At 35.4% G+C, this 22,272-nt stretch overlaps 4 protein-coding genes across 4 annotated transcripts; 1 reads left to right on the top strand and 3 right to left on the bottom strand.

Annotated features, from left to right (window-relative positions):
- Nucleotides 1-333: 333 nt before the first annotated feature.
- Nucleotides 334-5,159, bottom strand: LOC108365369 (transmembrane protein 53). Its single transcript, XM_017619371.1, has 6 exons — nucleotides 4,971-5,159; nucleotides 3,989-4,588; nucleotides 3,197-3,560; nucleotides 1,297-1,437; nucleotides 976-1,240; nucleotides 334-884 (listed from the first exon to the last, which is right to left on the bottom strand). Exons 2-5 carry the CDS (start codon nucleotides 4,465-4,467, stop codon nucleotides 986-988), a joined length of 1,239 nt encoding a protein of 412 aa, XP_017474860.1. The 5' UTR covers nucleotides 4,468-4,588; nucleotides 4,971-5,159; the 3' UTR covers nucleotides 334-884; nucleotides 976-985.
- Nucleotides 5,160-8,611: 3,452 nt separating this feature from the next.
- On the bottom strand, nucleotides 8,612-15,793 carry LOC108365367 (probable cytosolic Fe-S cluster assembly factor GJ13047). Its single transcript, XM_017619369.1, has 6 exons — nucleotides 15,596-15,793; nucleotides 15,440-15,532; nucleotides 14,700-15,381; nucleotides 9,257-9,470; nucleotides 9,031-9,188; nucleotides 8,612-8,971 (listed from the first exon to the last, which is right to left on the bottom strand). The coding sequence occupies exons 1-6, from the start codon at nucleotides 15,656-15,658 to the stop codon at nucleotides 8,733-8,735; spliced, it is 1,449 nt and encodes a 482-aa protein (XP_017474858.1). The 5' UTR covers nucleotides 15,659-15,793; the 3' UTR covers nucleotides 8,612-8,732.
- A 596-nt stretch (nucleotides 15,794-16,389) lies between these two features.
- Nucleotides 16,390-17,688, top strand: LOC108365373 (2-oxoglutarate and iron-dependent oxygenase domain-containing protein 3-like; the record flags this gene model as incomplete). The annotated part of the gene is made up of 4 exons (XM_017619374.1): nucleotides 16,390-16,872; nucleotides 16,940-17,092; nucleotides 17,172-17,377; nucleotides 17,439-17,688. Coding segments are annotated over 4 exons (921 nt in total), but the record flags the coding sequence as incomplete, so codon positions are not given.
- Spf45 (splicing factor 45) lies at nucleotides 17,680-19,559 on the bottom strand. The gene is made up of 4 exons (XM_017619370.1): nucleotides 19,050-19,559; nucleotides 18,136-18,981; nucleotides 17,897-18,071; nucleotides 17,680-17,830 (listed from the first exon to the last, which is right to left on the bottom strand). The coding sequence occupies exons 1-4, from the start codon at nucleotides 19,182-19,184 to the stop codon at nucleotides 17,736-17,738; spliced, it is 1,251 nt and encodes a 416-aa protein (XP_017474859.1). The 5' UTR covers nucleotides 19,185-19,559; the 3' UTR covers nucleotides 17,680-17,735.
- Nucleotides 19,560-22,272: the final 2,713 nt, after the last annotated feature.

Raw genomic sequence — 22,272 nt, 5'->3', positions numbered from 1 at the left:
ACATCCTTTAATATCTGCCAACAGTATCACATATTGAACGTCTACATACATAAAACCCAAAGTCTCTAATTGTTCGCTTTCATGTTTAAAGCATAGAATTAAGCAAATATAACAAAAATATTTTATTGTAAAGTGTCAAGTTTTAATAGGTCTTCGAANGGGTTAAAAATTCACGATAACTTTATTAAAAAACGGTTACGAAAAGTTTGCCAGTGTAGAATATACCCATGATTCAGTATTATTGAATCATGGAATATACCTATAGGTAAATTATTTCATTTCATTGCCACTTCTAGCACCAACCGTGTAATGACAACACAAGATAACTTTTTCAAGAGTCGACATTTATTTAAATTCGTTCACTACTTAAAGCCATATATACATATGTTTTAGCTATTTAATGCATATTTTCTTGTAAGTAGGAAAATATTTCATTCACAAACTTGTGTTAAAACGATCTAAAATCTTTCATAAAATGAATCTTTTACATTTTTATACATCCTTTAATATCTGCCAACAGTATCACATATTGAACGTCTACATACATAAAACCCAAAGTCTCTAATTGTTCGCTTTCATGTTTAAAGCATAGAATTAAGCAAATATAACAAAAATATTTTATTGTAAAGTGTCAAGTTTTAATAGGTCTTCGAAGTAGTATTAAACTAACGCATATTATATTTGATATTGTGCAGTTACAATGCTTAAGTATTGCTAAAGTTATAAGCGGCTCACACGCACACCATACTTCCAAATGCTACTCTCGACCAAATTCACGTAATATTAAAAGACGTTCAAAATTTGGTATTAAACATATATACTTATGTATGTGTACATATGTGTATGTACATACTTGCATATTCCTGACAAATATTTAAATAACATTTAATTAATTCAATCATATTTAGATGAAGTAGGACCTAGCACTGAACGAACCGAACTAGTAGGTGAGCCACTGTTAGTGGCCGTCTCCANTTTAATTAATTCAATCGTATTTAGATGAAGTAGCACCTAACACTGAACGAACCGAACTAGTAGGTGAGCCACTGTTAGTGGCCGTCTCCAAACCAATACCACCATTATAAGGCCGCGACAAGCAATTATTTATAAATGAACATACGCAGTGGATGTACTGTGACGGATATTTTGTATAGATCTTCACGTGTTCGGCATCTTCGAAACAAGCAGCGGATACATCTACTCCGCGCTCTTGCCGAACTTTAATAAATTTTTCAATATCCTGAAAAATGAAATATAAATAAATTATAATTCCGCTGTATTTTTCAAAATACGCACCTGATGTGGTATGACCACATCTCCCTTCGAATATACGAACAATTGAGGAAACTGGGTTGCTTCATTTTTCAAATCACTAAACGGATTGGTTTGTGCCGGCTCAGTTTTGAAAAAGAGGCTCTTAAAAGCGGCAAAAGTCTCCTGAGTAAAGAATTTTTTAAAGTGTAAAGTTTTAGTATGGTATGCTAAAAAATGGAACACGAAAATAGTTTGGTGGAATATAGTCAGAGTACTGCTTCCGGCACATGTAGCTCCAAATACATGTGTGCATTTCCTATTCTTGATATTGCTCTAAGAATGGACGCACCTTTGTTGTTGCTGTCGTCAAGCGCCAGCGTTGCCGAAAGCTTTGCTGGAAAATCGTCACTTTACCCTAAAAAAATCGTAATTTCGGCCAAAAAATCGTCAAATTTTTGTTTATTGTATTTTTTTAACAAATTAAAAAATAAAAAAGAATTACATACATTACGTATGCATAACAACTAAGCAATTGCGTTTTCTTAAAATGGCATACTTTAAACTTAAATTTATTTGCACAAATTTAGTAAAAGGTCTGAAATTAAAAAAAAAAAAACATTTGCTTAGGTTTTATGCATACGGACCAAAAAATATGACTATACATTACAAAACCAAATGGAACCCACATTGCATAACAAATAGTTGAAGTCCACTGGTTTGAAATTTTTGAAGATTTTGATCCAGTTTTAACGGATATGAGTAAATACAATTCCTTAAATTTTATGCTACAATTTTTTTTTTTTTTAGGAAAAAAGCTACGAATCCGCTGTTGATAAACACAGTTTACCAGACTAACAAAAGAAAACTGAAAAGGACATTCACAGTTGATAAAATTTCCAAGTGTCAACCAGCAATTTACCAAAACTACCAAAATGGATGTGAAGACCCTGAATGTGACATTACCCAATAACCAATTTCAGTATTTCAATGATATATTTGAGACCTATTGGAGAATTACATTGGAGTTCAAGTTGAGAACTAGTTTTTTTCTCAACTTGAGAAACAGTCCTTTTTTCATAAAAAGAAAAATGCCCTTTTTGTTGAGAACGCTATGATCCTCCACTTGAGTACTGTTGAGAAACAACATTGGAGATTTGAGAAATACCTTAGTTCTCAACTTAACCTCATGTTGAGCTCAAACCTAAAGTTTTATTGGGTAGCATCTGTTAACTGATAGATAATTTTGACTGAACAAATTCCCTCTCCTACTTTTTTATCTCTTTCAAATCAGTGTCAGCAGTGCAAACTAACGATTTGGTTACAATTCTGGAACAAATTTAATATAACTAAAAGCACGATTGTAGAACAAAACTAGATAAATGCATGGTTTAATTTTGGATTACGTTTTCCTGTAACAAATTTTTTACATACATACATACATATGTAATTTAGTGGAAAAACTAAATTAAAAAATCGTAATTACGGGGGAAAATCGCCAAAACGTCATTGAGCTAAAAAAAAACGTCAAAATGACGACGAAATCGTCAATTCGGCAACGCTGTCTGGAGCGCTGAGCAAAGGGAAGAGCAAAGCGTCGATGATGTATGCCCGCTCTGCCCTTTATTATGCGTGGTTCCATCGACGTTTTGCTCGCAGCTCTAGTATGTTTTTAGCCTTATTTTGATTACGGCTGGAACTCAAACGCAGCAAGCTTTTGTCACATCGTTTGGCGACATTACAAAATTTTTAGTATCCGGTAGAACCGATCATATGTATGTGAACGGTGTACATCCGGGTCGACGTCAAATCAAAGCGGATGTTAAAAAGAAATATATTAATTTTTTCTCGTTAAACTGGCATCGCATGACTTTCCCTGTGCGTACATTTCTTTAATGTCTTACTTAACACGAAAAATTGTTAATATACTTGTTAAATCACTCACCTCAACGAACCACATAATGCTCAAGGTTAATGTTATAATTAGAGCTGTAATACAATGACACTTCTTTCTCTCCTTGCCATAAATTGCTCCAACGGCACGATATAAGCCCAAAACGCGACGCTCACCGGGAGCAGAATCAAAAATCATTCCACGTATTTGAATAGGAGTCCTGTGCTTACGCATTGCTAGCGATATGTGTTGATACAGGTAAGCACCCCCATTAGAGAAAATATGCACAATCACCGGATGAGTGTCGAAATTCATATCATACATTAGTTTTAATATTTTCTCGCCAATGGGCACCATTGCGGTACGTTTCCAAAAGAGTGTATCCACTGGGGCTGTATAGCGAACGGTTATTAAGCTAAAAAAGTCAAGGACAAATATCATGTAAAGCGTACCAATCATAAAATAAGACATATTTCATACATATATATGTATATACATAAGGACAATTATAAGTACATACATACTGTAAAATATAACAATTACAGATTATTACAGTTTGTACAAACGTACATACAATGGAAATTAAGTTTATGGATTGGATGTTAGGAAATCAGATGGTTAAAAATCCTTAGAATGATATAAAATACTAAGTTAAAAAGAAATAAACNTACAGATTATTACAGTTTGTACAAACGTACATACAATGGAAATTAAGTTTATGGATTGGATGTTAGGAAATCAGATAGTTAAAAATCCTTAGAATGATATAAAATACTAAGTTAAAAAGAAATAAACTTTATTCATGCAAATTAATGGAGGCGATTATTTGCCTGAAGAACTTACCCCCGGTCTTCATAGATTTTCGAGTATTTCATTAAATATCTATCCTGACAGCCAGCCCAACCGAGTAGCATAACAATAGGAACATTTGAATCGTTATAAACGAATACGAAATCAGAATCCCCATTATCCATAGCATCGCTACGATAGTTCATTGTTGGGAACTTTATAAAATACTCTAAAGTATCTTCGCTTTGCATGGCATCGGTATATTGCTGCTGGTGTTGTTGTTGGTGCCGTTGGGCAACCTGCAATTGACGTTTCGGCGATGCGTTGGCGTCACGTTGCTGCTGCTTTTGCGAACTATATTGATTTGCGGGTATATTACGTTTGTTGGGCGCAGCTGAATCCAGACGTCGCATAGCAGATGTGCCGCCTTTCTGCTTTGCACCTTCAGCGGGTGGTAGGATCATGGATGTTGATGCGGCAGTGGCAGCGGCCGGCGCACCATACGAGTGATTAAAAGAATTAGTTGCGGACATACTTGGTTTGGTTATCTAGCTGTCTTGAGGAATTGCTTGAGCTTTTATAGTATGTATACAGGTCCGTTGAAAAATTTTAGATTAGGCTCGCACTTTGAATTAACTCGTTCACCGATATTTCCTGGAAAATGTAAGAAATACATACATACGGGCGTACGTGTTTACATGACAAATTTTTAAACGAGTATCTCGATAAATATATATTTTTAGATTTATTTTATAAATTTCTTCTATATTCTTAATAATTAGGAGAGTCCAGTGAAACAGGCAGTGTTTATTCGAAGCTAAAAATTGCTTTGAATCAAAAGAATTACTTAGTAAAAACTGACACCTGGGATCAACACTGAAGTGCTGCGGAGGATATTAGTATTGCTAACGAATTTTTTCCTTAAAAGCATCTGGGTTAGGAAAAACAAATACATATATATTAAGCAATCATTCGATTTACGGATATTTAGTTTCGATTTTCCGCAATGTATGTACGTATGCTTTTTGCAGCCTACTTTTAGGGATTCTGCTAAACTCACGAACAATTTGTACTCTATTTCCGCTTTCTTTTGCTTTACTCCCAAGGTATTCACTTGTATTTTATATTTTTCGTAATTAATTTTGGAAATTTAAATTTTTTACCGCAAAGGTGTGAATTTCACTAAACCTCAGCACACGCGTTCGTCCTGCAATTGTAGATATGTCAAAATTCTTGACCTTTCTACTGTCATTTTTCTTTGCCTATTAGAAAGCCGACAACTATTATTTCATTTTCTTCGTACACTGTGCTACATTAACGTCCTTTTATGGTACACCTTTCTATATTTACTTTGTACATGTGTACGTACATACCCTGCAAACCAAAGTACCCGAAATCTTAAGGAAATCGTTTGGAGTATCTCATTTCTGTAACGATTTTTTACGAATTTTCAAAGAAAATTATATGAAGTGGTAAAGAAATTTCTGTACGAAAAATAAAGAAAATTCTGGAAAAATTCTGAAAGATGATATTCTTCACATAGCACCATTATTTTCGTTGCTTCACAGATTTTCTTCCGAAATTTCGTAAAAGAATGGAAGTGTGCGTAATTTATTTTATTTTAGAAAGTTCGGCAAAAAATCGAATTAAATCTTAACGAATTCTTTAAAATTTCTTTACCATGCAGAATACTCTGAAAAAATGGTTTGCAGGGTATGTACATATTAGGGCACAATAGACCTAAGGTCGCAGTGCACAGTCTCTAACATTCTATCTATGTACATATTAATACTTATTGTACGGGACATGCATACATATATACACACATATGTATGTACATACGTAAGCCAGAAATATAAGTTTTAGCACTGGAAACCGCGTTCCCAAATACTAGTAACAGGTAAAAGTGGATTGGAATAAATATGTATCGGGTTCTTTCAGTTATCTATTTTTTTTAACCGACTTCAAAAAAGGAGGAGGTTATCAATTCGTCGGATCTTTTTTTTTCAGGGACATAAGTTTTATCGGAAAAACGTTGTTCCATAACAGTTACTAGATGAGAAATATTTTTTATTTCGCCGATGAGAGTTACATACATATAACCCAACGCTTACTTTTTACGTTGCCTGATAACTGTTATGTAGGGGAAATATGTTTTCCGTCGCCAATGCGGGGTATTTCCCAACGTTTAACAGTTATTTCGCTCCTCCTCTTTTATATTCATCTTCTTTGTCTTCTTCTCCATCTCCGTCTTCATCAGTATTCTTATCTTACAACGATTATCAAACAACTTAAAAAATAGACGTTGGATAATAACTGTTATCAAGCAACGTAAAAAAATAAACGTTGTGTTATAACCCATATCGGAGAAATAAAAAATATTTTTCATTTAATAACTGTAATAAAACAACGTTTTCGTTAAATTTCAGAATTCGGGCAACGTTTGCGATATGTATGTTACCGCATAACTTTGGACCACATTAACCGATTTCGATAATTTTTTAAAGGAAAGGGAGTATATCTGAGGTGGTCCCTTACTACTTTCGTTTAGATCCGATCGTTAACTGATAGATTTTGGATAACTCTAGGTATTGAAACCGTTATAGCAATGCATGTTCCAAAATAATATACTTACAATAATGTTTGTAGTTTCAGTGTTGGTCAGTAGGCCGTATTTTATTTCTTCAAGAAAATGTAGTAAAAGGCATTTTTAGGTAACTAAATTATATTGGGAGATCGATTTATTTTTTGACGATTTCTGCCTACATCGATTATTTTTATTTTGATTCGAATCGACTCAAAAATCGATTTTTTTATTTCGATCTGCCATTTCTAATACATATGCATATACTGAAGCAGTAAAGATGCAGCCATATGGGAACAAAAACATTTACAACTTTTTTTAAACTCNCGTCCTGCAATTGTAGATATGTCAAAATTCTTGACCTTTCTACTGTCATTTTTCTTTGCCCATTAGAAAGCCGACAACTATTATTTCATTTTCTTCGTACACTGTGCTACATTAACGTCCTTTTATGGTACACCTTTCTATATTTACTTTGTACATGTGTACGTACATACCCTGCAAACCAAAGTACCCGAAATCTTAAGGAAATCGTTTGGAGTATCTCATTTCTGTAACGATTTTTTACGAATTTTCAAAGAAAATTATATGAAGTGGTAAAGAAATTTCTGTACGAAAAATAAAGAAAATTCTGGAAAAATTCTGAAAGATGATATTCTTCACATAGCACCATTATTTTCGTTGCTTCACAGATTTTCTTCCGAAATTTCGTAAAAGAATGGAAGTGTGCGTAATTTATTTTATTTTAGAAAGTTCGGCAAAAAATCGAATTAAATCTTAACGAATTCTTTAAAATTTCTTTACCATGCAGAATACTCTGAAAAAATGGTTTGCAGGGTATGTACATATTAGGGCACAATAGACCTAAGGTCGCAGTGCACAGTCTCTAACATTCTATCTATGTACATATTAATACTTATTGTACGGGACATGCATACATATATACACACATATGTATGTACATACGTAAGCCAGAAATATAAGTTTTAGCACTGGAAACCGCGTTCCCAAATACTAGTAACAGGTAAAAGTGGATTGGAATAAATATGTATCGGGTTCTTTCAGTTATCTATTTTTTTTAACCGACTTCAAAAAAGGAGGAGGTTATCAATTCGTCGGATCTTTTTTTTTCAGGGACATAAGTTTTATCGGAAAAACGTTGTTCCATAACAGTTACTAGATGAGAAATATTTTTTATTTCGCCGATGAGAGTTACATACATATAACCCAACGCTTACTTTTTACGTTGCCTGATAACTGTTATGTAGGGGAAATATGTTTTCCGTCGCCAATGCGGGGTATTTCCCAACGTTTAACAGTTATTTCGCTCCTCCTCTTTTATATTCATCTTCTTTGTCTTCTTCTCCATCTCCGTCTTCATCAGTATTCTTATCTTACAACGATTATCAAACAACTTAAAAAATAGACGTTGGATAATAACTGTTATCAAGCAACGTAAAAAAATAAACGTTGTGTTATAACCCATATCGGAGAAATAAAAAATATTTTTCATTTAATAACTGTAATAAAACAACGTTTTAGTTAAATTTCAGAATTCGGGCAACGTTTGCGATATGTATGTTACCGCATAACTTTGGACCACATTAACCGATTTCGATAATTTTTTAAAGGAAAGGGAGTATATCAGAGGTGGTCCCTTACTACTTTCGTTTAGATCCGATCGTTAACTGATAGATTTTGGATAACTCTAGGTATTGAAACCGTTATAGCAATGCATGTTCCAAAATAATATACTTACAATAATGTTTGTAGTTTCAGTGTTGGTCAGTAGGCCGTATTTTATTTCTTCAAGAAAATGTAGTAAAAGGCATTTTTAGGTAACTAAATTATATTGGGAGATCGATTTATTTTTTGACGATTTCTGCCTACATCGATTATTTTTATTTTGATTCGAATCGACTCAAAAATCGATTTTTTTATTTCGATCTGCCATTTCTAATACATATGCATATACTGAAGCAGTAAAGATGCAGCCATATGGGAACAAAAACATTTACAACTTTTTTTAAACTCCGTTAATACAAAACATTAAAGCACATGCGCTAGGAGTGTTTTTTTTTTTTGTATGGGTAAAACTGCTTATATAATTTAGGCGAAACAAAGTATTTCTGATTTATTTTAGTGCGCTTAAAATTTTTTATTTCATTTTTCATTTGTAAATTCAATATAAAATTTTCGTGTCTCAAATAGCATTTACCATTTAATATTAAGCGCTGTATTCATTTTCTCCACCGCATGGTAACCGGTATGCAGCAACATTTTTGCTTTATCGCTGTGCGCACCGTCGAAAAATTTATTATAAATAAGCTTAGTATCTTCATTTTCTGGTATCGATTTCGGCAATTGCTTATAAAGTTCCTCTAATTGTTGATTCATCTCATGTACAGAAATCCCTACAGGTGGTCGTACTTGGGCACCGCCATTTATACATCCTAAAATTGAGGAAATTATTTTTTATAATATACAATATGATATGATATATGAAATTAACCTGATGGGCAAGCCATAACTTCCACAAAGTGATATGGAGTTTTACCACGTTTCAGTTTTTGTACCAAATTTTGTATGTTCCGAAAACCATTAGCAATCGCAAATTTAAGCAAGGTTTGGCCGCCATATTCCAATGTTATTTCACGGAAATCCGGATTCCTGGCATATTTAATGATTATAAAAGTATGTTTGCATATTTATGTACTACATAAAATTCTCCACCTTACCTCAGATTTTTATATTCCAATTTTTCAACATCTTTTGTAAACAATTCTTTTGCAGCATATTTAAATATATGGTCTGCATATCCGCCAGAAGTGGAGTACTCATGCGCCCAAACTGCAGCTTCTGGACAACGGGTACTCCATGGCCAATCCATTTCACATGGTGAAAATGTATTCAATGGTTTGTCATCAATCGTGAGCATTTGTTCTATTTCGACTTAAAGTGGATAGGATGAAAAATTCATTAAATATACTTTCGACTAAGAAATTTAAAATTATCTTCACTTTTTTGATATTGGTTTGTGCTCTAAACTGCACCTGTATATTATTATAAATAACTTTCTCAAAAGCAGGGACGGAAAATAATCATTCAGCCATATCATGAGTTTCATTTTCCCCGAGCCTGTTCACTTTTCACTTTTGGTTTAACTGTATTAAAAATTTTCGGGTGAAATTTTGGTCGATAAGCTCTGTAGAAAAATCACAAGAAATATTTTTCATTATTTCTGTTGCTTGTAAAAGTACTTTGTTTTTGCTGTAATTTTTTTTTGAAGAAATACATATGAAATACGTATGATTTAAGAAAGTTTTATAGAAGAAAATGTATTTTCCATTTCTTGTGCGTAATTTTATATCAGTTTTTCGTTTTTTCTTGAAAGCTCAAGATAGCCCTTCAACCAAAAAAATCAACAAGTTGAAATCGTCGTAAAACAATTTTAACGATACTCCCGTGTTTGTGTTTGACGTCCTTCTGTAATTTAAAATGGTTTTTATTTTTCCAGTTNATTTTTTTTGAAGAAATACATATGAAATACGTATGATTTAAGAAATTTTTATAGAAGAAAATGTATCTTCCATTTCTTGTGCGTAATTTTATCAGTTTTTCGTTTTTTCTTGAAACCTCAAGATAGCCCTTTAACCAAAAAAATCAACAAGTTGAAATCGTCGTAAAACAATTTTAACGATACTCCCGTGCTTGTGTTTGACGTCCTTCTGTAATTTAAAATGGTTTTTATTTTTCCAGTTTAATCAATAAAGATTAAAAATAATAAAATTTTATTTTTACTTTTATTAAAAAAAAAATTATTCTGCCTTATCCTGAGTTTCGCCCAAAAAAAAGGTGACCTAAAAAATTTTCATTCGCCCATAGTAAATACATGGAAACCAAAAGTGAAAGGGAACCGGCTCGGGGAAAATTAAACTCATGATGAGGCTGATTATTACTTGATTTTTATTTTTTCGATCAAAAATAATGATTATTGTATGACTTTTATTTTTTGCCTTCTCCTGAGTTTCGCCTGAAAAAAAAAATCACACGAAAGTTAGTTANCTTTTTCGCTTAACGATAATCTGCCTTCTCCTGAGTTTCGCCCGAAAAAAAAAATCACACGAAAGTTAGTTAGAATAGTAAAACCAAGCAGCCTATCCTAAGTTTCACCTGAAAAAAAAAAATCACCCGAAAATTTGTCATCCGCCCATAGTAAAACCATGGAAACCAAAAGCTAAAGTGAAACTCATGATAAGGCTGATTGACTTTTATTTTTTCACTTCAGAATAATGATCATACAAAAGACTCAAAAGCTATACCTCCGTGATTTTCGACGTATCCTTTTCACCCTATATAACGTTTAATGGATTTCGCCGACCCGCACCACAATAGCCCAACTTCGCTCTGGCTATTGCAGTAGGCTTAACTCATACCTGAGCAGAATAAACTAGGATGTGCTCAAACAATGCCCGGAATGCGGAGTGTCGCCACATGACTCACGGCACCTCTTCGCATGCCCCCAGAACCTCACACAGCTAACGCCCCTGTCCCTAGGGACAGATCCTGTCGAAGTTGCGCACTTCCTGGGCTGAAACAGACGACAACGTAGTTGGATGAACCGACCCGAGCGGGGTTAAGTAGTAGCTACAACAACAACAATAAATCCCAAAATTTGCAGGAAAAAACTTCAGTATCTTGGGTCTGTATGGCGTTTTCAATTTTATTAATAATCATTATTTTAGCATAGGGCTATGCGATTTATCTTGAACAAGCGGTACGACACACCCATACAGGAAATGATCGCAGAATTAAAATGGCTGAGCGTGAAACAGCAAATTTTCTATCACGCTATGAAATTCGTGTTTAACATAAAACAAAAAAAATGTGATATCCTACGATATAATAGTGAAACCCATTCGTATTTACTCAGGGGAAATAATAGCTTCAGGCTGCCGCTGTATAAAACGGAAATAGATAAGAAGAATATCTTTTATAAGGGATCAAAATGTTATAATGAACTTCCAGCTCAAATACAAAACTGTGAAAACGTTGGTACCTTCAAAAGGCTGCTACTTGATCACTGTAGAACATTGGCTATCAGNCAGTTTTATTTTTTCACTTCAGAATAATGATCATACAAAAAACTCAAAAGCTATACCTCCGTGATTTTCGACGTATCCTTTTCACCCTATATAACGTTTAATGGATTTCGCCGACCCGCACCACAATAGCCCAACTTCGCTCTGGCTATTGCAGTAGGCTTAACTCATACCTGAGCAGAATAAACTAGGATGTGCTCAAACAATGCCCGGAATGCGGAGTGTCGCCACATGACTCACGGCACCTCTTCGCATGCCCCCAGAACCTCACACAGCTAACGCCCCTGTCCCTAGGGACAGATCCTGTCGAAGTTGCGCACTTCCTGGGCTGAAACAGACGACAACGTAGTTGGATGAACCGACCCGAGCGGGGTTAAGTAGTAGCTACAACAACAACAATAAATCCCAAAATTTGCAGGAAAAAATTTCAGTATCTTGGGTCTGTATGGCGTTTTCAATTTTATTAATAATCATTATTTTAGCATAGGGCTATGCGATTTATCTTGAACAAGCGGTACGACACACCCATACAGGAAATGATCGCAGAATTAAAATGGCTGAGCGTGAAACAGCAAATTTTCTATCACGCTATGAAATTCGTGTTTAACATAAAACAAAAAAAATGTGATATCCTACGATATAATAGTGAAACCCATTCGTATTTACTCAGGGGAAATAATAGCTTCAGGCTGCCGCTGTATAAAACGGAAATAGATAAGAAGAATATCTTTTATAAGGGATCAAAATGTTATAATGAACTTCCAGCTCAAATACAAAACTGTGAAAACGTTGGTACCTTCAAAAGGCTGCTACTTGATCACTGTAGAACATTGGCTATCAGATAGAAAGTCCGGCATGGAAGCTAGTCCTTTCCGTCCGATCAAATAGCGCGACTCTGGATTTCATCCATTCAGATCGGCTGCCGGTAGAGAAGTTTATAAGAAGCGGCTTGGAAATTACACTCTTAGACCGCATATCGTACGTGATATATTTACGGTACTGCTTGGAATCCCGTCCATTCCAACAGCATCGAGAATATGCTATCATAGTTATATATACATACTATTATGTAGCTTAGAAGGAAAAGTGTAACAGGTTAACTTATTTTAAGCATTAAATTTAACTTTACTTTTATTTTATATTGCAATACATAATTCAAATGTATATACGTGAATGTATATAGGTCAAANATAACGTTTAATGGATTTCGCCGACCCGCACCACAATAGCCCAACTTCGCTCTGGCTATTGCAGTAGGCTTAACTCATACCTGAGCAGAATAAACTAGGATGTGCTCAAACAATGCCCGGAATGCGGAGTGTCGCCACATGACTCACGGCACCTCTTCGCATGCCCCCAGAACCTCACACAGCTAACGCCCCTGTCCCTAGGGACAGATCCTGTCGAAGTTGCGCACTTCCTGGGCTGAAACAGACGACAACGTAGTTGGATGAACCGACCCGAGCGGGGTTAAGTAGTAGCTACAACAACAACAATAAATCCCAAAATTTGCAGGAAAAAATTTCAGTATCTTGGGTCTGTATGGCGTTTTCAATTTTATTAATAATCATTATTTTAGCATAGGGCTATGCGATTTATCTTGAACAAGCGGTACGACACACCCATACAGGAAATGATCGCAGAATTAAAATGGCTGAGCGTGAAACAGCAAATTTTCTATCACGCTATGAAATTCGTGTTTAACATAAAACAAAAAAAATGTGATATCCTACGATATAATAGTGAAACCCATTCGTATTTACTCAGGGGAAATAATAGCTTCAGGCTGCCGCTGTATAAAACGGAAATAGATAAGAAGAATATCTTTTATAAGGGATCAAAATGTTATAATGAACTTCCAGCTCAAATACAAAACTGTGAAAACGTTGGTACCTTCAAAAGGCTGCTACTTGATCACTGTAGAACATTGGCTATCAGATAGAAAGTCCGGCATGGAAGCTAGTCCTTTCCGTCCGATCAAATAGCGCGACTCTGGATTTCATCCATTCAGATCGGCTGCCGGTAGAGAAGTTTATAAGAAGCGGCTTGGAAATTACACTCTTAGACCGCATATCGTACGTGATATATTTACGGTACTGCTTGGAATCCCGTCCATTCCAACAGCATCGAGAATATGCTATCTTAGTTAAATATACATACTATTATGTAGCTTAGAAGGAAAAGTGTAACAGGTTAACTTATTTTAAGCATTAAATTTAACTTTACTTTTATTTTATATTGCAATACATAATTCAAATGTATATACGTGAATGTATATAGGTCAAATGACTGTAATAAATAAATAAATAAATAAATTTAATATGGGCGGAATACAAATTTTCGGGAGAATTTTTCTTTTTTGGTGAAGCTCGGAATAAGGCAGATTATTTCTTAGCGAAAAAATAAAAATAATCTTATCTATTTGTGATCGCAAAAAATTTTATTCAAATAATTATTTCGATGTAATGTGGAACGATTTTCCGCCATCCCTTGTCAAATTTGGTTTGGAGACAAACTGGTTTCGGCGTTGTGCCATCTTCAGTGTCATTGTTCGTTCTGAATAGTTTCTGTTAGCCGTGCTAAATCTTCGTTGGTTCTTAGATAGGTACGTCTCCGCAGATTATATTCTTTAATTCAACCAGTAGTTGGTGTTCTGTGTGTACATCCTCAGGTAAGTAGGAGTCAGCTGCTCACATCTTCTTGATTATCTATGGCCTGGATTCGCAGGTAGGTAAAACTCATTCCATTTTTTATGGTAGTTGCAGAGTTTCTGTCCTGTTTTGCGAATAGTAGCCTGGGTGGTTCGAATAATATATGAGGTGCGGTGTATATTTGCTCATAGTTTCGTCCGAAAAAATATCACCCGAAAATTGTTCAACCGCCCATAGTAAATGCACGGAAACAAACAAAAGAAAAGTGAACCGGTGCGGGGAAAATGACACTCGTGATAAGGCTGAATAATTTTCAAGCGAAAAATAAAAATCATAAAATAATGATTAAATGCTGCTTTAAATTAATTTACTCATGATTACCGCCCCTGCGGCTCTCGTTATCGTATTTTTTAAATCGGTTCACTTACTTGAAGTAATTACGCAATCGACATCTCGAGAGTTATTAGTTTCGTTAAAAAAATCTTCTCGCGAAGCTTCTAACTTCTTGTCATAGCATGGCATTACCGTCACATGATAAATACGTTCAGATGGTACGCCTAATTTTTGCGCCATCCATTGCTTTGCCAGAACTCCCATTATCTGCTGCGGCGAACGCGTCGTGGCAATGAAAGGCAAAATGAAATTACCATGTGTCTTCTCCGCATAACAAACCCAACCTGGGCATGACGAAGAAAGCATCGGTAAAAGTTGCTCATCAGCCGCATCGGAAGCTGTCGCCTCGCGAAAGCGTTCCACAAATTCGTTGCGACATTCGAGTAACGCTAAATCATCGGCAATTTTTGTATTCAATACATAATCTGCTCCAAGAGACCTAAAATAGCCACTTAAATGCTTCGCAGCTTCTTCCGGCGTTAAGTCGTAGCGCTGAGCTAAACTAATGACGGGCTGAGGCGAAATAGTTACAATAATTGTACGTATACTCTCTTTGGTATTGCGACGTTTTAATGCAACATTTTCACGTAGAACTCTCAATAGTTCCTCTTGACTTTGTTGTGTGATAAGTACACCTTCGGCCGATGTGATACAACCAGAACAAGCCAAACAATCCTGAAGTGTTATTTCCACTTTTTGGAGTTTTTGCTTACCTGTCTGTGGGCATAGATGAAATCATTTTTTAAATATTTTTTGTTTAATTTATTTAACATACCACGGTTTCTTCATAATAACCATCTTCCTGTATGGTAATCTTAGCCCCAGTCTTCGACTTGGTCTTTTCTATGGGCACTGGTTTGATGCATTCCTATCATCGTAATTTTACTCATTAAAACTGGCTACATAATATATTTTTATGTGAAAGGCTTACCTGTGACGGAGTGATGAAGTCGTCTAGATCAGTTAACTGTAAGGCTCCACTAAATCGTGACATCTTTACCTTTATTTTTACTTAGTTTTGTTTACAAAGATTTGAAAAAATGTACCATTGACCAAACTCCTATTTTCACAATGGGATATGTCCAAGTTATTTGTTATCATCAGCTGTTTTCCGTATGATACATAGGGTAGCCACCACTATTTCTGCTATAAAAAAGTTTACATCAAGGCGAATTTATACAAGGTGATGTTACTGGCGAATTTAGATTACAAGAACGACAACCACATGTATTTTGTATGGAGGGTGTTGTGTCAAATCTCAATTCGCTCCAAAGTTTCCATGTATTTTGCTTTTGCTTTTGATGGGTGTGCTGTTAAATCAGTAAAAGCAAAAACAAAATATATGTAAGGCGAAGAAATCAGCTGATTGTACAACACCACCTTGTATAAATTCGCATTGGTGGTGTTACTGGCGAATTTAGATTTTCGCCGCGGTAATTTTAATGTCAAAATGATGTTTGTTGTAATATGAATTCGCCTTGTTTACAACAAACACATCATTTTGACATTCAGAAGGCCCGCGGCGAAAATCTAAATTCTCCAGTAACACCACCTTGTATATAGTTAGTCTGTTCCAATAGCAGTCCGGTTTACAGGATTTAGTCAGAACTTACAGGAAGTCGTTCCTATTGACATAAAACCTGTAAGTGGGAACACATTTGAGAGAGTAACTGAGCAACTGTTCCTAGTCAGAAGTTACAGGATTTAGTCCGGAGNTAAACCTGTTCATTGATTTTCCATTTTGCAATAAGATCAACTATTAGTGCAGAGTTACTGCAGGCTACGAGCGCTCCTACACATCGCTTGTGGACTCGGGCTGTGGTAGCGACTTCTGTTGTTATTGTCATTTACTTCTATGCTCAACAAAATCACAAGGAAACTAAATTTGCTTCGGTAAATGAGGAACTACAGTTGCGTGCACAGAAATTTGAATGTTCAAAAAGCTATAAAGCAGAAATACGCCAATTTCGGAACTGTGTGCCAAGGAAGTGTGGGCGCTTCGTTAGCGATCAATTGGTACAAGTAAATGAAGCGGAAACACTTTTAAGTTTAGCTCGCACCATAATTTCAATGGGGGGTTCATCAGGGGGTGCATCAATTTTGAATTTACACACGGGTGCACTTTCTTATAAGGAACAGTTTGTAAACGCATATCTCGTGCCGAAAGTAGTCGCGGAATTACGAGAACATCACTTATCAGTATATAACGTAAGAAAAAATTACATAGTTAAAAAAATTTGTGCTTGCCTTTTAGATCTGTTTTTGGTTATTCTAGGCCGTTAAAAACAAAATCAAAATCGCTATTGCAGAGCAATTCGAAATATCCGCCGATAGTCTTTATCTCACCGATCCCACGTTTTTTTCACGTTTAACAAATGCTACTGCTAGAACAATGAATGATGAATACTGGCATGAACATGTGGATAAAGTAAGTGACATTTGTGTCTTAAATTAAAAATAAAACATACTTCTTTCTAAGCATATATTTTGGCCACTTCCAACTATAGGACACGTATGAATCATTTCATTATACGTCATTACTCTACTTAAACACATATCAGAAAGATTTTAGAGGTGGTAGATTCGTTTTTATTGACGGTGTAAACGGAAACCTTACTAAGTCATCGATTGAGCCAAAAAAGACGCGCGTTAGCGCATTCACTTCAGGCGCTGAGAACATGCATCATGTTGAGCAAGTCACTGAAGGAGAAAGGTACTTCCAATACTAAAGTAGTTTAAAAAATGATTTCATGAAAATAAAACCTTTTTTCAAGATATGCCATCACCATTTCATTCACCTGTGACCCCGACCAAGCGATAGCAGATCTGCAAGTAAGAAAAAGTGATCCATAATTCTAATTAACAGGATCCCAAAAAATTACATGCAAATTAAGCCATAATAGTAACAAGGGAATGTCTTTCAAACTATACAATCCTAACACAGTATCATTTTTAGTTAATTAAATAATACCACAGTATTACTTCTTTTTACATTTACTTAAAAATATATGTTGTAGCATTTTACAAAAAAAAAAAAAATACTTATGACAAAAACTAAAACATTCGTCACTTTAATGTAGTTGAAAACTTTTAAATTTATCAAAATTGTAGAAACCAGCGCGCACTTGACGTCCACCAAAGAAACGGCCGTTTAAATCAACAACCGCTAGAAAACAAATAGACAAAAATATTTTGTAAGGTTTTAAGTGAAAGTTTTTTTTTTTACATTTACCTTTGATAGCGCTTTCAATACGCTTAAACTCCACAAATATTTTGACGGCTTCTTCTGGTGTTGTCCCAAAAGCTTCGTGTATTATGACATTTGCGACATCGCCGTATTTGGTATTGCATTCATCTTTAACCTCTGGCTCTAAATCTTCGTCAACATCCCCTGGGCCGACCATATTCTACCATTAAAGTGATATTAAAATTCAATATGATTATCTTATGATCGAAAAGCACTGAAGTTACCCTTAATAAAACCACTTTACTAGGTTCTTTCATAATTTCGGTAATGCTTGGTTCGGACGCTTGTACTTCAGCAGCAGCTTGTGCTAGTGTTAGACTAGGGGTAGCTACCGCTGGTACTGCCGGTGGTGCCATACTTGCAGGTGGACTGTTAGGTGCTGGTGGAGGTGGCAAAAATACATCTTTTTCATGTATTATGCGACCACCACGCTTCGAAGTCTTTTCCACCTGTAAAGCCATGGACATACCCTGCTCTTGTTTTCCCAATCCCTGGCCATCTTTAAAGCCGTATTTTGCCATAATCTTGGCAGCGACCGAGCTTGCCGAGTAGGGAATGGTTACATTCGATGAACCGTCGCCATTTTCATTATTTATAGAGATTTCTTGAAGGGAAGGCGGTGGTGCAATCGCAGCACCTCCTTTACCTGACACAGAGCCTTGAGGGGGAGGGCTATAACTCTCTTCCTCAGTTTGACGTTGTCCAAATCCAGAAAATTTAATTTGTGGAGATGAATCACGTGCGTTGTTTCGTCCACGACCTCTTTTTCTTTCACTGCTTCGACCACCACCTCCTCCGCCCCCACCGCCTTTGTGTTCTTTTTCTTTGTTTTGATTTTTATCTTTTAACTTTTCATATTCGTTGGGCCACATTGGATCATATTCATCTACGAAATCCCAACAGTCGTCCGATTTTGTACTCTCAATTACTGGCTCCAATGGTTTGGCAGTAATGACTGTTTTAGCTGCCACTGTTGGAATATCCAATTTCTGCATGGAGTTGTTGCCGTTGTTAACTTCAACATCGGATACTGGTTTTTTAGCACGCAAATTTACAACTGGTGTCATTAACTAATCAATATACAATTTTGTTTAAGCACTATACATCTTTATATTGTTATAGTAATTGGGAAGCTTACCGGTTTTTTGGGTGGCTCCTTTGGAGCTTGCGCTTTCTTTATAGCCAACTGTGTTTGAAGCATTTTAATTCCCGATGACCAGCCGTCGATTTGGCTAGCCCTGGGTTTTGTGTCAATATCATCGTATAAATCCATTTCTCTACTTTTATTCACAAACTGCACAGAAAAATACTAGCCAAATAAGTTACGTCCGACTTGACAAAATTTTGACATATCAGTTGATAGCGTAAATTAGAAATGCGCGATAATAACCGATGACTTTTATCCGATGTATCGAAAACAGCGTCCGGACCTTTCTTCGATGGGACTAGATGTACTCGCGACTTCTTTTTTAAATTCAAAGTCTACTCCCTACTCCACTTGACCTAAAATATGCTCAGATTTGTTTACTTTTTTCCATTCACCCTTAAGGACCAGAAAATTGTTTTGGAAATGTATATATTTAGCAACTTGGCGGAGTATATGCTGACGTTAGCTATTTTACCGCACAGTAGTGCTGCCAAAAGAAAATTTTCAGAAATGGATCTCTTTAAAAATAAATACAGGAACAGGCTTATACCGTGTTCTGACCGACAACGAAAACACTTTGAAAACGTGTTTTGGGATTGTGGGCTGAAGGCTGTTCACACCGGCTGTTATGGGCTGTTTTTGCTTACGCGTAAAAGCACATTTAGCTCTAAATGCTACTCTAAATGTACATTTATCCATACAAAATTCGTCACCTAAATGCAACTTGCATTAAGAATCTAAATGCTAGAAGCAACCCTGTGATCTTCCAAAATTTCCACGATTCGAACATGGTTTAAAGAGAAAAAGTGGCAACAGTTGCTAGCTGCGTTTCAGTGATCGCCGATCGAGATTTCTTTTATTTTACATTACATATTTGGATAAAAAAAAGTTAAGCAAATTCAACATCGATGTGATTCTAATAGAAATCTGGATCAATTGGTGATCAACTCCGTTTGTTTTGTTTCCTAATTAAGTGAGGAAATTTTAATTGAGAGCACCGACAAATGAATATATACACAAACAAATGTTCGGTTATGGTTAAAACAATTCAAGTTTTTGTATTGAATTTTTGGTTTAAAATTGATTTTTTCCTTTTCAGTAGGGTTTTTGCACATTATCTTCTGCGTGAGAATTGATCGTAATATATACGGATCTAAATAAGAGACTGGAACACGGCTGTTTGTCAAAAGCATAGGATTTCGAACTCGCGTAAATGTACATTTGCTAAATGCTATAGCATGAACGCTCTTCAAAAACATATGTTCGAAAGTGCTAAATGTTGCATTTTAAATGCAGCAAAAACGCTGCATTAGTGTTTTCATTGACATTTCTTACATCCTCTGATTACAGTTTTGCTACACAAAAACAAAACTGAAACGCTCTTCCCTCATTTTCTTTTCATTAGCAACCTCTTACTTTAATTCTTATTTTACTTTTGCCAGCCAATTAACAATAAATCCGAAATGGCGTATTAAAAATGATAAAATATGACTTCCACTTCGAGAAATAATCGAAAAACTAGTGAAGACACCGATTGGTATGGGTGGAACGTGAGTTTTCAAGTAGTTTTCAGCGAAAACTGGTTTTCGTTTGACAGATTTTACATGCATGAACCAATTAGAACAGATCTGACCGGTTGAGAAGCAGCCATTTGTAATAGCAATTGAGAAAAGTGTGACGTTCGTAATTTTGAAGTTTGCTATTTCTGTTTTGCTTCTTTTTTATATGTATTTTGTCGGTGATTTATTTCAGTGATTTTTTGTGCAAATGTAATTAAAATGAAGTGCGCGGTGATTGAATGCAAAAACACGTATATAAATAATAAATTGGTTAGCACAAACATGTGCACAACATTGCTTGCAGTTTTTCTTTATGCTTCGTCTTCATATTCTTTGTTTGTTTTTCACAGAAAATAACATGGCGCCGAAATTACAAACGTCAGCCAGAAATTTACTTTTTTCTTTTGGTCCATCTTGTCAGATCTTGTGTAGTTAGATCATGTTTTACATGGACGAAAACACAATTTTTAAGTCGAAAACCAGTTTTAGCAACGAAAACATGTTTTCGATGTCGGTCAGAACATGGTATTAGGGCCGGTTACTCAATATCTGTAGTGCGATTCCCATTTTTCTTAACGACAATATTCGTATCGTTAGCTAATACCATGTCCCCACCAAAAAGCTAACCATCTCAAATCGAACTTAACCACATCACTAACTATTGCTGTCCACACTGCGGTTTGAGGTTTAGAAAACAGTTCAAATGTAGAGAACAGTGTTCGGACCTCAAAAACTCGATTCAGGTCTAAATCGCTGCAAAAATCGGACCAAAAACAAATTTTCCGTACTAGATTGAATTTTTTATTTTCGTTTTTGACATTAATTGTTTGACTTAAATATTTTCTATTCGTGCAAAAATAAGAACGCGGGCAAAGTAAGGATATGTTACATATTTAGGTAATTCTTAGCATTTTCTATTAAGTAGAACGCATCTAACACTTAACTTTTTAAAGAGCAATAGGATCTAAACCTTTTCTACTTTATACAAGATTCATTCTACATATATTTTTTTAAAACTTCTGCATCCGCCAATTTCTACAGCCATACATCAAGAAATAACGAAGTTACTTTATTGACGCATTGCTATGAAAGAGTTACTTTTTAACAGTGAGATTTGGCTAACTTTCAATTTTTTTACTGAAACCGGTGGTGAACACTCAAAAAACAGCCCCAAGAGGGGCATAACATGAATGAAAAAAAAACGGAATAGAATTGAAGTCAAGCGGAGTAGAGGAGTAGATTTCAAATTTTTTCCAAAAACCGGAGTTAATCTTATCTGATCTTAGTAAACTCCGAACACTAGTAGGGAACGATTTTTTTTTAATTTTAACGCTAATGACCCACAGATGGTGGGAAAACACAGGGTTGTATCAGACTTTCGACGTGGTTTTGAGTTGGTTAGCTTTTAAGGCCTGTATGCAGTTCTCAAGAAAAGCTGAAATTCCATACAAAATGACGTACAAGAAATGGCTAAGAAATTTTCTTAAGTCAAATTTCCTTCAGGCAGTACGCAGTTCTTAAGAAATTTGTTACGCTTTTTACTACGGTTTTCTAAAGTTTTTTGTGAAAAAAGAGCACAAGGCAACCCAGGTTTGCAACAGAAATATATGCCCGTTCTATTATTTCTTGAGGAAAGAGTGAGGCAACAGGCTGTG

Source organism: Rhagoletis zephyria, unplaced genomic scaffold, assembly GCF_001687245.7.
Source record: "Rhagoletis zephyria isolate East Lansing unplaced genomic scaffold, Rhagoletis_zephyria_1.1 Rzeph_scaffold_01853, whole genome shotgun sequence".
In the NCBI taxonomy this organism is placed as follows: domain Eukaryota; kingdom Metazoa; phylum Arthropoda; class Insecta; order Diptera; family Tephritidae; genus Rhagoletis; species Rhagoletis zephyria.
This window is presented reverse-complemented; position numbering and strand designations above follow the sequence as displayed.

Coding starts and splice junctions, on each gene's coding strand:
- Spf45 (XM_017619370.1), bottom strand. CDS start 19,184: ATGGATTTATACGATGATATTGACACAAAACCCAGGGCTAGCCAAATC. Junction 18,982..19,049: donor AGGAGCCACCCAAAAAACCG/GTAAGCTTCCCA, acceptor TATATTGATTAG/TTAATGACACCAGTTGTAAA. Junction 17,831..17,896: donor TATTGAAAGCGCTATCAAAG/GTAAATGTAAAA, acceptor TTTGTTTTCTAG/CGGTTGTTGATTTAAACGGC.
- LOC108365367 (XM_017619369.1), bottom strand. CDS start 15,658: ATGTCACGATTTAGTGGAGCCTTACAGTTAACTGATCTAGACGACTTC. Junction 15,382..15,439: donor GTTATTATGAAGAAACCGTG/GTATGTTAAATA, acceptor CTATGCCCACAG/ACAGGTAAGCAAAAACTCCA. Junction 9,471..14,699: donor CGATTGCGTAATTACTTCAA/GTAAGTGAACCG, acceptor ATCCACTTTAAG/TCGAAATAGAACAAATGCTC.
- LOC108365369 (XM_017619371.1), bottom strand. CDS start 4,467: ATGTCCGCAACTAATTCTTTTAATCACTCGTATGGTGCGCCGGCCGCT. Junction 3,561..3,988: donor AAAATCTATGAAGACCGGGG/GTAAGTTCTTCA, acceptor TGACTTTTTTAG/CTTAATAACCGTTCGCTATA. Junction 1,438..3,196: donor GCATTATGTGGTTCGTTGAG/GTGAGTGATTTA, acceptor TTCTTTACTCAG/GAGACTTTTGCCGCTTTTAA.